The 13,662-nt window shown below is 33.3% G+C and overlaps 2 protein-coding genes across 5 annotated transcripts; one reads left to right on the forward strand and one right to left on the reverse strand.

The window, feature by feature from the left end:
* Positions 1-760: 760 nt before the first annotated feature.
* On the forward strand, positions 761-6,486 carry LOC145050407 (protein STRUBBELIG-RECEPTOR FAMILY 8-like). 4 transcript variants are annotated; one of them, XM_078998664.1, is made up of 16 exons: positions 762-1,095; positions 1,572-1,704; positions 2,024-2,095; positions 2,339-2,404; positions 2,494-2,565; positions 2,642-2,713; positions 2,966-3,037; positions 3,126-3,191; positions 3,273-3,338; positions 3,437-3,738; positions 4,099-4,322; positions 4,439-4,710; positions 5,044-5,179; positions 5,665-5,807; positions 5,899-6,055; positions 6,179-6,486. In XM_078998664.1, exons 1-16 carry the CDS (start codon positions 996-998, stop codon positions 6,320-6,322), a joined length of 2,097 nt encoding a protein of 698 aa, XP_078854790.1. In that variant the 5' UTR covers positions 762-995; the 3' UTR covers positions 6,323-6,486. The 4 variants fall into 4 exon arrangements, with proteins under 4 accessions (XP_078854794.1, XP_078854790.1, XP_078854799.1 ...); XM_078998673.1 differs by having other exon boundaries at positions 1,619-1,704; XM_078998668.1 differs by lacking the exon at positions 3,126-3,191 and having other exon boundaries at positions 761-1,095.
* A 419-nt stretch (positions 6,487-6,905) lies between these two features.
* Positions 6,906-10,108, reverse strand: LOC145050425 (Bromo-adjacent homology (BAH) domain-containing protein). Its single transcript, XM_078998682.1, has 5 exons — positions 9,845-10,108; positions 8,754-9,096; positions 7,836-7,904; positions 7,443-7,578; positions 6,906-7,115 (listed from the first exon to the last, which is right to left on the reverse strand). The coding sequence occupies exons 1-5, from the start codon at positions 9,915-9,917 to the stop codon at positions 7,089-7,091; spliced, it is 648 nt and encodes a 215-aa protein (XP_078854808.1). The 5' UTR covers positions 9,918-10,108; the 3' UTR covers positions 6,906-7,088.
* Between the last annotated feature and the right edge of the window lie 3,554 nt (positions 10,109-13,662).

The raw sequence follows: 13,662 nt of genomic DNA on the forward strand, positions 1-13,662 counted from the left end.
ACTCTCGTTCGTATTCGTTTGGTTCGTTTATAGTCCTAAGTGATGTAGATGATCATTTTGTGATAAAAGATATGTTGGTAACCCGGGTACATGTTAAATCCATATGATATTTAAATGATTAAATTTTCTATGTATGTTCTAACTCAACTCGACCAAGATTCAAACTTGATCTCAAAGGGTTGTTTTAAACTTATAATTTTCTATTAAAATTGTATATGATAATATAAAGTTTAACTTGAAACTCAATCCAAACATATTAATTAAATGTAGCAATTTTGAAAAATTACTTATGAACAGTTCAACATGGATAAGGTTTAAATACATAAATAAAAATTCACTAAATATGAAAGGAATCACATGTACCCGAAATAGTATAAAATATATTTTTTTTAATGCTCGTGACATTTATAATAATTTTATTATTAAAATAAATTATGACTCTAAGTAATATCGTTTTTATAGTCATATTTATTACACTATTTAAGAGTTTTAACCCAACCCGATCCGACATACACAAATTTACCTATTTTGGTTCGTTGTCCAAGTCGAGCCGACAGCTATATCATATCAAACTCAATTGACTCTCTATTTTATTAATGTATGATGATGATGATTAAAACTTGAATTTAATAAAGTTTGATAAATCAAATTTAAATAAACACACTTTTATGATCCGACCCGTTTACACGTGATAGATACCCGGCTATAAAATCGGATCTAACATTGCCTCCAAATATAACAAACAAATCGCAATATTTATTAGTTCCCATTTTTGTTCGCCGACACTTCTCCCTCTCTTCATATTAATTCAACTGCCTGCTGCTAACGCTTCTCTCTCTCTCTCTCTCTCTTTCGCCATTATTCCAAAATCTCTCTTCCGTTTCTTTCTCACAATGCCATTAATATGCCAGTGGTCATAACAATGGCAAAACCTGCATCTTTCTCTTCGCTTCAACGGCTCTGTTATTGCATGCTTTGATCAGTACAGTTCAAAAATGGCTAAAATCAGCTTCCAACGCGTTTTGATGTTGAAGTTCGTTTCGGTGATCTTCATGTTCTTGAGCTGTGTTGAAGCCATTACTGATCCAACTGATGGTATTTGCACTACTAACACTAGTTTCATTTTCATTTTGTTGTTCTTTTTTTGGTTTGATCTCGACTGATTTGGTACTTTTGAGTTGTTTTAATTCGAATTGTGGTTAGTTTGCATTAAAATTCTGTTTTTCACAACGAGTTTTGATGCTTCAATTGGGTTTTGAACTTTTGATTCGTTCAAACTCGAACTTGAGGGTTTTGGGTAAATAAAATGTGTTTTACAGAGTTTGCGTGTGTTTGTTTGTGATTCATATGGAACCTTGGGCCTATGCGGATGTATAGCCAAGCCATTGATGATCGATTCAATGTTTTTATGATATAATGGTTCGTTTTCATCAAAACCTGGTATCCAAGCTAAATCGGATTAAAACCAAGTTTACGACTAACTTCATCACTATTGAAATCATCTCCATGAAAAAGAGAGTAATTTCTTTCATTTAGAATCTTTTCATGTAAAAAAAGTTGTGTGGTTGCAGTTCAAGCACTTGGGGTTTTGTACTCATCTTTAAACAATTCTGCCCAGCTAACTAACTGGAAAAATAATGCTGGTGATCCATGTGGAGAGTCATGGAGAGGGGTTACCTGTCAGGGTACATCTGTTGTTTCCATGTGAGTTAATTTTTTTCCACAATAGAGTTATTTTGAAAGGCTCAGATGCATCAGATGCAAGAAATAGCAATGTACTTTCATTTATGTTTTTTTTTTTTTTTTTTTAAATCATAGCATGCTACTTTCCTTTCTTTCCATCACATCATTATAATTTAAATTTTAAAAAATATATATTTTTCAAAGTATAATGTCCTAATAAGAAAAAAGAAATTAGAAAGTACAATGTTGCAATAGAAAGAAATGAAATAAATGGAAGTGCATTGCTATTTCTTTAACACTCATTCAACTAATAAGATTCATCATTGTTGCCTTGACACAGTGAACTTCCTGGGTTAGGACTTGATGGTACATTGGGATACTTGTTATCAAGCTTCATGTCACTCAAAACATTGTGAGAACACATCTTTAAATTCACCATACTTGCCAATCTTTCTAGGGCTATATTCTATGATACAGATGAGGAGGGCATTCTTGTCTTTTACACAGACAATAGATCAAGAGTGCGCCCTTGTCCCAACTTTTTTGATGGGATAAACACAGTACAGTCTGTTCTGTCATGTGATGTCTTGTCTTGTGTAACAAAAAGAGCCTATATGTTGCTAATTTAAGTTTCATTTTGGGTGTTTTTTTGAAGGGATTTAAGTGGGAACAACATTCATGACACACTTCCATACCAGTTACCACCAAATCTTACCAGCCTGTAATATTTAATCATTTTTCGGATCCTTTTTTATTTTCAATATTTACCAGTTTTTATTAAAAATATTCATTAATTTTATGCCAATACAGGAATTTTGCAAACAACAATATAAGTGGAAGTCTTCCTTATTCCATTGCTGTGATGTTTAATCTGAATTACATGTGAGCACCATAACACACATATACATGATCTAATGTTATTTTCCACAATGTTTAATCCAATTAATCTTGGTTTCAGGAATCTTAGTAGCAATATGCTCTCTCAGAATATTGGCAATATTTTTTATAATCTCACTAGCCTTGCAACTTTGTAAGTTCAAACTGCAATACTTACAAACAGACTACATTTTATATATGCATCTATATTTATGGGCTAAATGCAAGAAATAGAAACATACTTTCATATATTTATGTCTTATAGCATCTTACTTTCATATCTTTGTATTACAGTGTTTTCATTTCACTTTTTTTCTTATTAAGGCCTCTTATATAATTTGAAAAATCTACCCAATAATACACTATTCTTTATGACTAGATCTGATACATTTACGTGTAAATGCAGGGATCTTTCACATAACAACTTCACTGGAGATCTACCGAATTCCATCAGTTCATTGTCGAACATTTCTACATTGTGAGCCTATATTTATCACTACCCATTGCTTAATTATTGGCTTAATATGTCCAAAAAATTCTAATGATACTTTTAAAAAAAATTTCAGTCATGCACAGAACAATCAATTAACTGGTTCTTTAAGTTCCCTTTCTAGTCTCCCTTTGACAAATATGTAAGTTTCACAAACTCTCATATTGTTTTGTTGTGTTCTCAATTTGTTCCAATTATCTTTTATATGTTTTCTCCTTAACAGAAATATAGCAAACAACAATTTCACTGGATGGATACCAAAGGAGCTTCTCTCCATACCTACTTTCATGTAAGCTATTAAACTTCATACGTGTAATAACTTGTCCCCTTACCCCATTTTTTTATTTTTGTTATTATGAGATTTATCTTTTTGTTGAAATGAAACAGATATGATGGAAATTCATTTGAGAATGCTCCCACTCCTCTTCCACCTCCATCCACCCCACCTTCACCCCTTATAATCAATAACAATAGAAGCCATTCTCTTCCAAGTGTGCCTACAGGCTCTAATGGTCAATTATCAAGAACTAGTAATCAGAAAAAGCTGAGGATTGGAGCTATTTTAGGCATAAGTTTGTGTTCTGCGCTCTTGCTCTTTTTAGGGCTTCTTTTACTCGTCTTCTGCCTTCGAAAAGGGGTAAAAACGGAAAAGGGTCATAAAACTTCTTCAGAAAGCCATCCACTCAGTGGTGAGAAATATTCTTACCATCTTCTTTAAGCCTTGTTTTTTTATGCATGAAACGACATGATACAACTACAACATGTGTCAATGCGACAAAAATTGCAATTTTTTGTCCTACCCAAAAAGGTGGGAGAGAAACTCGATATGGATCTCTTTCGTTTGTGGAAAAGACATAAATATCCTCCCCATCCTCATCATTGAAAATAGTGGAAAAGACATAAATACCCTCCTGATCCTCATGATTGAAAATAGTTGTAGAAACTAGAAAGCCTGTCCAGACCTGCAAAAAGACATGAATACCCTCCTCCGAAAGAGGAATATTTGAAAAACATTCATGGAGTAAAACGCGTTCACTGTTTGTTTGCAGTTAATACAGAAATGCAAGAGCAGTGGGTAAAACCAACAGAAGAAAACATGTTTGAGATACAAAATTATGGGTCTACAACTACAAAGAGTGTTGAGTCTCCTATAACATCAATCTCATACACAGTTGCAGCTTTACAAACAGCAACCAACAGTTTCAGTCAAGAAAACATAATTGGTGAAGGCTCTTTGGGTCGTGTTTACAAAGCAGAGTTCCCCAGAGGGAAGGTATATTTATTTATTTATTTATTTATTCTGGTGTTTCAGATCTTTCTTGAGCTTCTTTTTTTATGTCTATAACATAATTCTTTTTTTTTTTGTTGGTAAATTTAATTGTCTCATAGATAATGGTCATCAAGAAGATAGATAATTCAGCATTATCACTACAAGATGAAGATAATTTTGTAGCAAATGTTTCAAATATGTCACGACTAAGGCATCCAAACATAGTTCTGTTAGAAGGATATTGTGTAGAGCATGGGCAACGCCTTTTGGTTTATGAATACATTGCAAATGGGAGTTTGCATGATTTGTTGCATTTTGGTGATGAGCACAACAAATCCCTCACATGGAATGCACGTGTTAAAGTAGCACTTGGCACAGCTCGAGCCCTAGAGTATGTCCCTAACGAGTAAATGACAATTTCGTCCCTGTGTGTTATGGTCATTTCTGTTGGATTTGGTCCAAAAAGGAATTCGATTTGGGTCCCTATGAAAGAGACACAGTATAATGTTCATTTACTTATATTAACAGTTGGGATGTTAATTTAGACGGCTCAAGGACCAAAAAGGTTAAGAAATGGCACCATAGGGACCAAAAAAGCAAAACATATTTATTTTTGGACCAAATCCAAAAAATGACTATAAAGTTAGGAACAAAAATGTAATTTTGTCTAAAAAATTAAAGATATCTCTGTTTCCACCTTCTAAATGGTTGGTATGTCTGATAGGTATTTGCATGAAGTTTGCATGCCATGTGTTGTACATAAAAACTTCAAGTCATCAAACATTTTACTCGATGAAGAGCTCAACCCTCATTTATCAGACTGTGGTTTAGCCGCTCTTACACCAAACACACAGCGGGAGGTAAATTGGTGGACCCCACACCACACGTTTCTGTTTTCTACTTTTAGTTATAAAAGAAGGGTTAATGTCATAAAATAGCAAACTAACTATGCCAAACTTATTAAGCCATGCCACTCACTTTCTAATTCTGTCACAATCAAGTCACTCGGCCAAACTTTGACCGCTTAGATGCTGACATGGCGTCCCAATCTGCATAGTGACCGGTCAAAGGAGTCAAAAAGTTGGCTGATTGGGACAAAATTAGAAAGTTCAAGGGTTTAGTTTGTACAATTAAAATTTGGTCATTTCTTAAGATATTACAAAAATAAATATTTAGTTAACAATTACATATAGCAATCAATGTATTTTCATTTTACTTTGAAATTATTGCTTTTAAAAAGTAGCAAGTTATAATTACTAATTAGATAGAGTTTTCAAAGTATAATGTCCTAATAAGAAGAAAAAAATGAAAGTAGAATATCCTAATAAGAAGGACTTTTGTACAGACATCAACAACACAGACAGTGGGTTCATTTGGTTATAGTGCCCCTGAATTTGCATTGTCGGGTATTTATACTACAAAAAGTGATGTTTATAGCTTTGGAGTCGTGATGTTGGAGCTTTTGACTGGTCGAAAGCCACTCGACAGGTAAACAAACAAACTCTCAACCAATTAAAAAATATTCTCAGCCATTTTTTAAATTGCAATAATTTTTTTAAAAAAAAAAATAAATGTGTAGCTCAAGAGTGAGATCTGAGCAATCACTTGTGAGATGGGCGACCCCTCAACTTCATGATATAGACTTATTGGCTAAAATGGTTGATCCTTCACTCAATGGCATGTATCCTGCCAAGTCTTTGTCTAGGTTTGCTGACGTCATTGCCCTTTGTGTTCAGGTAAACTTCTTCAAATCAAATCATTCTACACACACACACGTTTATACATGTTACGTTTTTTTTAAAGGCTAATGTTGTAATTTGAAAACATAAAAGTGAAATTGCTATTTTTTTGGTGTGCAGCCCGAACCAGAGTTTCGGCCTCCCATGTCTGAAGTTGTGCAAGCATTAGTTCGTTTGATGCAAAGGGCAAGCATGGCCAACAAACGATCTAATGGGGACTCAGGATTCATATACAAAACCCCTGATCACGACATGTTATATTAACATATAAACCTCATTTCTAAATGTGATGTCTATAATATTTGTATAGATACAATTCATATACATCAAAAGCTAGTTGCTTCAAGTACAACGGGGTACAAATTTTGTAACACATAGTATAACCACTTTATGCATATATATGGTCATGATGGTTTATTATTGTATCATTGTTTGCGTTTGTTATGTGCTGTTTTGTCTGCATGTTTGGTTTTGGTTGTATCTTGAGGTACAAGTATACATGAATGGGGTAGTACAACTATGAATCTCTATGGCACAAAGTACAAAAGCTAAGCTTTTACAACACATATTGAACTAGAATTAAACCTAAAATAACATTTGTAATTTTTTCTTTGTCCGATAAGGTGTAATTTTTTGTTACAAACGTATGTTTTTATTTACTTAAAATACAAAAAGAATGACTTGGGTTCCGGTTTTAGTTATATAACTTTTTACAAAATTGTCCTTGCTTATTGTTTTCCTACCATTTCTCCAAGTGTGTCTGTGATTTTTAAATATGATTTATCAAAAAAACATTTCATGTAGGAAAAAAAAAAAAAAAAAAAAAAAACCTTGAAAGGAACACACATGCCTAGAAAACAACCAAATTTGAAAGGAGAAATCCGGAAATACAATTTAAAGTTCAACCTACAATTTTCTCATCACTAACTGTTTTCCAACCAAAAGACTCTTGAGTTAGTTTTTTTTTCTGCACTGTACAACACACATAACACATGGTACAACCCTCTCTCTTCAACCACACCAACTGAAATCACCTCTTTTGTCGCTTGTGTTCACCCTGCAAAATTAAAAATCCAAGAAAACCAAATCAGACGCATGAAAAATGATCATCACCCAATCCATGCTTTTTGAATAAATGGTGTTTAAAAAAATAATTGAGAAATAGCAACGTACTTTACATTATATATATATATATATATATATATATATATATATATATATATATATATATATATATATATATATATATAACCGGATATATTTAGATAAAAGTAGGATGCTATAATGAGCAAATCAATTAAAGAACATTGCTATTTTCTGAATAAAGTAAAAAAGAAACAATATTTAAATGGATTAAATATTTTTGAGGGGAGAGTGGTTTGACCTTGCCATTGACCAGAGATGATGAAGAATTTCTATTTGGAGGTCTCTTGACATCTTCAGATGAGCAATCAGAACATGTAAAGCTATCTAATTGCTTTGCCTGCTCAGTAGTCATATTCAAACAAGTTGGATGATACCTACAATTTCAAACATAATAACACACAATAAAATGGTATAATAGTTACTTTAATTACTACTCAAAATAGTTGATGTTAATGCTTGAAATACTTGTTTCCATCAAAGAAATGAAAGAATATATATATATATATATATATATATATATATATATATATATATATATATATATATATATATATTGTAACAAGAATATGGAAGAAACAGAAGACAAAGCAATTGTGAAGTCGTGATTTTTGGTTGTATATGACATACATACCAGTCTTTGCAAGCTTCACATTGCACCATTAAGTCATCAGGATTATATGGCATTTCACATTTGCAATACCTTCAAAACAAAATCATAAAATAGTAATTTGAAACTTCAAATTGGAAAAATGATTTAATCAATTAAAAAAAAAAAAAAAGGTGAGGCTCCATGCATTTGTTACACGGGACAAGATTGAATGAGCTGGATTGGACTGGACAAACTTTCTAGGGCTAATTTTGATAATGAAGGTGGGGAGGGCATGTACGTCTTTTGCACAGATGAGATATCAAATAAAAAATTGCAATTTTTGGAACTCATTTTTTGTCATAGTGAAGTCTCATCTATCAACTTAGGAATAACTTAAGGTTAATAACTAGTTTTCGGTTAACACAAAAAAATGCCTTGTACTTCTACCATTTAACTTTTGACTGCTTTATATTTCTTTTTCCTAGTTAGGAGGTTTTAAAAAAGGCAGAAATAGCAGAAAAGCACAACATACTTTCACCTTTTTATCATGAAAGTATCATTTTCTTATGATTATTAATTTATTACAATAATAGTTCGGTGGCTAAATCGATAACATGGTAAAAGTACGTTGCGCTTTTCTGTGTTTTTCCCGAATAACATGGAAAATTGTTTTTCTTAAATGGTCAAAAAGTATAATGGTGTAATCACTACCATAAATTGTTACATGACAAATTCCATAAAATGATAAAAGTAATATGCTCTTCGTGTATTGTCCCCTTAAAAGCTTGAAATACATTTTCCATGACTTTTTTTCTATTAATAACTTTCTACGGCTATTTTCAATGATGTAGATGAGGATGGCATTTTCGTCTTTGGGATGGACAAAAAAATACCTAATGGCATCAGTCTCAGTTCCAGTCCAATACACATCAAACACAGTACAACCTGTTCAAAACTTACACTGCAACACGGTCAGGCGTGAACCCTCCGGTGGCAGCCTTGTACTCAAATCTACAAAAGTAGTCCTCGGGTCCCACATCCTCAAGCTTGGTGTAATTCTTGAAGGAATGGACAATACATTTGTCTTCAATTGTATGAGCACTTTGGATATCAAAGTGGTCGGATAAAAACAACTCTTTTATCCCATGAAATTGTCTTCTCCCTCCCATTGATTCCTCTGGACGATAATACCATCGAACTTTAACCTTCACGTTTCCTTTGACATCCGCTTCTATGTTCTCCACACGAGCTACATACGGGTTCTTCTCATTCTCAGAAGATCTCATCAACACAGAATCTCCAGCTTTATCATCAAAAAACAATAAACTAGAATCACAACCCCTTACATAAAGCTTTGTTTTGTACTAGGGCATAAAATATTATTATTACATTTCCTTTTTCTTTACCCTAGAAACTCATAAAACAAACAAGTGTTTCTATTCAGTTCCAGCTCAAGTACCCAAAGCTTGCAACTCTAGTCACAAATTTGTGGATATGTATGGTTTAATATAGCTACAATGTGTGTGTATATGCATAAATGATCTACTTCAGCTTCTAAAGAGTTGTAACTGAATTTTACACACTCAAAGTCTCAAACCAAAAGAAAAGAAAAAGACCATACTGTAATCTAATCATTTGAAGTTCTTGTTGGTGTCCTACACCAGCTAGATGTGGGGCCACATGTGCGCTCTTTTGGAAAGAAAAACTCAAAAAATAAATCTGGCTCTTTTCAAGACTATTTTGAAGAGAAAAAAAAAAAATCAAAACCACGCATATCTGGTAATTCCAGTGCCCTACTTACATTACCCTAGCAACTACAGATGGGAACATGCAAACCACACACAAATTTTACATTATAAAGTCTCACATAAACATAGGGTATTCAAATCAACTACTACACTAGGGTTTGAAAGTACATCGGTATCTCATGATTCAATTAGTCTCAAACATTTGTTCCTAAAACAAAATCTGAAGGACAATTTCAAAATCTGAAAAGGAAATCTATTTCAGCAAGTAAATGCTTTCGCGCGTTGTATGTTTGTATGTATTACCTCGGACTACTTTATTGGTGCCTCTGATGGTGTAGAATTCCAAGTCTCTCTTGCCTGGTCGAGTTTTCGCCATTGCTAACAATAAATCTGAGATCTTTGAACTGGAAAAGATTCCGGTTGCGATGTTTATGCTTCTAATGACGGATTTTAAGCGTTATATCAACGGTGGAATCGAAAATGTAACGTCATTTTTGTGTGTATTTTCGAGATTCTTCGAGGGCTCAAACAAAGTTTCTGCCGATAGGTGTATGAAAATGCAATTTGTTATTTATAGCCCGACCTAATTTTCATGTATTCATACATGATACATATACCAAAATACAAGTCTTTATCGACTAAATTTATGCAACTAAAGGGGTTGTTTGTTTGTTTTTTTTTTTTTTTTATGAGGAGTTGTGTAACCATTTTTGTTTGTGCCGCGCAGACATATGCTCTCGCAGATTGTTTGTTTTTTGGAAGTGCACAGACCAAAAAACATCTGCATGAGGTCTTCCTGACGCAGACATGGGTCACTGTCTTCAAAGGTCTTCAGACCTCATTTTAACAAAAAAAAAGACCATCTGTTTTTTTTCTATCTCTTTTTGCAGAAAATGCATTTTTAATCTTTATGACATGAAATTAAGTTTGAAAAATTAATTTATTTCAACAGCTGCAGACGTTAAAAACAAACAATCTTCTTATTGCAGACTGCAGACATTTGGTCTATCTCTTCTGCCGCAGAGGCTTGCAGATGTGGTCCACAGAGTGCAGACATTTTGGCTTCAAAAAAACAAACAACACCTAAGGGTGTATGGTTTGTCCTTTTTAGAAGCAAAAGTACTTTTTGGAAAAGATAAAAGGTAAAAGATGTTTGGTAGAAACATTTTAAAATCTATTTTTGGATTTTAGATAGAAGGAAAACTGACTTTTTAAAAAAGTTAGGAAAATCTGATTTTTTGTAACTTTTCCAAAAAAAACTTTTGCCTCAAAGACAAGTCAAACGCCCCCTAAATATATGTTTTATTATTTCAAATAATTATTTTTAATTTATTCGTATTTTTATGGATGTGTTTAACAAATTAGTTGTGAAAATCATATATTATATGTATTAATTTAAAAAAATTAAATATAAATGTCTAAATATTTGAAAACTTTAAATTTATAAGAAAATAAGAAAAATAATAAATTATTATAATGGAATTTTTTTGTCTTTTAAATTTAAACAAATAATTTAAATAAATAAAAGAAACTAATGAGCTTTAATTTTAAAAATTTTAAATTAAAAGATAAGTTCATTAATAAATTGATATCTATTTATTACTATATTTATTGCAATTATTATATTAAAATATTATATAAAAATTAATAAAATAAAAATTTTCATAAAATAACATGTGGAAAAATAATTAATTCAAAATAACTACAAAATAACATTTGACAAATTAAATAAAAGTGTAACAAGTGGGAAAAATCTTCATTTATTAGAGAGGATTATATGTTTTACCAAATTATTAATAATTTTCATTTTCATTAAAACATAAAAGTTTTACATAGACAGTAAACTGGCAACAAACTAGGGGTTGTAACATCCCGACTCCCAGGTATAATATTTAATTCATTTATATTCATTTTGTAAGGGCAACTCGACGAGTTGGAGGCCCCAACTCGTCGAGTAGAGATTTAAAATGGCCGCGTGATTTTTAAAGTCTACTTGACGAGTTGGAAGATCCCAACTCGATGAGTAGGAGTTGAGTGTGAAAACTCTAATCGAGCTATATTCATCTGTGAAAGAGAGAAGGAGGGAGGGAGAAAGAGAGAGAGAGAGAGAGAGAGAGAGAGAGAGAAAGAGAGAGAGAGAGAGAGAGAGAGAGAGACTAAGATTGTATGTTCCAGTGCATTTTTGGAAGGAAATTGAGGAGCAAAAGGCTTGGAACGAGAAGGAGCCCTTGGATTTAGTGTTCTTTCAGTGCTAGCTGCTACTTAAAGGTAAAAAGCTATCACCTTGATCATTTGCATGGTTAGATATCTTCATTAGGGAGTAAATGGTCATTTCCATTTTCTCCTTGAGTCCCCAAGTTGTTTGAGCATGCCATGAAGTTGAGACTTCAGATCTGGACAATATGAGGTCTCTTTGGCCTAAAGATTCGAGCTTTATCAAGCTATTGGCCAACTTTCATGCATAAAACCCTTGAAGAGTTTTGTTTTGGCATAATGAGCCTTAAATGTTGTAACACTCCTAGTCAGATATTAATTTTAAACCCTCAAAATGGAACTAATTAGCTAATGGTTTCCTTTGGGTACGTTGGGCGTACCTAAGGGTACGCTGAGCGTACTAAGATGGAAGGATCATGAAGGAACTATGCGCGTGTGGGGCGTATGCAGAAGATACGCGGGGCGTACGCAACAGAGGACCAAAACCCTAATGTGCGGTCTTGCCACCTATTTAAACACTTCTAAGCCTTTGGACCCAACCTTATTCGCCCCTAGAGCCTCATTTTAGTCCCTCGTCACCTGAGAATCATTGTGAGAAAGAGTTTGAGCCTAAGGAGTGGGTTTTGTGGTCTTTGTAAAGTTTATTCAAGAAGAAGGAGATCCTAAGCAAGCTTGGAGTGGCTTGGAGTTTCAAGATTCTGCACTTAGTTCACCTTGGAAGGCTCCTGGAGGTATAAAGTCGTGACCTTTCCATCTTGTTCTTTAGATCTAGTTAGGGTTTCCATTTTGTCCCCTTTAGTTGGATCTAGACCTTCTCTTGGTTGTGAAGCAACTCCAGAGACTGAGATGTGTAGAGACCCATTTTTATAAAGAACGGTGAATGCGAAAGAAAAATATCTCGAGATTAATCGTGTTTTTGGAAGTATGAACACGAAGAACATAATATGAGTTCATAAGAAAAAGGTAAGAACAAGAGAGAATATTAATGTATTTCATGAAGAACATGGTGGGAGAGAAACCCTCCCTAGGTGGGGAGAACCCACCAACTTTCTCTTTAGAATTACATTTGAGAAGCGTAACTCTAACTTAGAAAAAGAAAATGAGCTAGCTTATTTTAAAAAATGACCAACTCTCCCTTTATATAGGAGGGAGAGTATTTACACCATAAATACAATAAAAGGAAAATATAACCTAACTATCACTAATTATTTGTGGAGCATTTACATGCCCCAACATTCTCTCCCTAAATGCCTACAAATTATGAGAGATACAATAAGTGATACAAGGCTATAATACAGTAATCCGACTAGCAAGTGTGGTAATAAAATGAAATCAAGTGCTGAAATATCTCTGAAACTCTGAAGTGTCTGTGAAGTCTGAAACTGGCCATGAATCTCTGAAATGAAGGTCTTCGGCTTCAAAGCACAACCAATGAAGCAGAAAAATAAGATCCAAATCTTCAAACCAGTCATAATCACCCGAAGAAGGAGGTCACCATGAGCAAGTAGAAGATCCAATAAAATAAACACTTCGTCTTCAAAAGTCTGAAAAACATCTCGAGTTCTCGAATCATAATATACCAAAATTCTTCAAAGAATAACCTGCTAAAAATGTGAAGCATCCATAAAATGAAGTCCGGATAAAAATAATGTGAGTCCAAAAACATGGTTCAGCGATGCCAAAAATTTGATCTAATGATAAAAAATAAGTGCCACGTCACATCGATAAAAAAATAATCTTCGTCTTCAACATATCACAAATCTAAACTCGTGAAACCATAAGATCTGAACTGGATGCGAACACAAAATCATCCAGTAGTAGAGTCCGAATAATAAATAATCTGAATCACAAATCATCGAGTAATGCCAAAAATTTTATCCGTGAAGACCAAAAATAAGTGCCACATC

Source organism: Lactuca serriola, chromosome 1, assembly GCF_051521515.1.
Source record: "Lactuca serriola cultivar US96UC23 chromosome 1, Lser_US96UC23_V15, whole genome shotgun sequence".
NCBI lineage: Eukaryota > Viridiplantae > Streptophyta > Magnoliopsida > Asterales > Asteraceae > Lactuca > Lactuca serriola.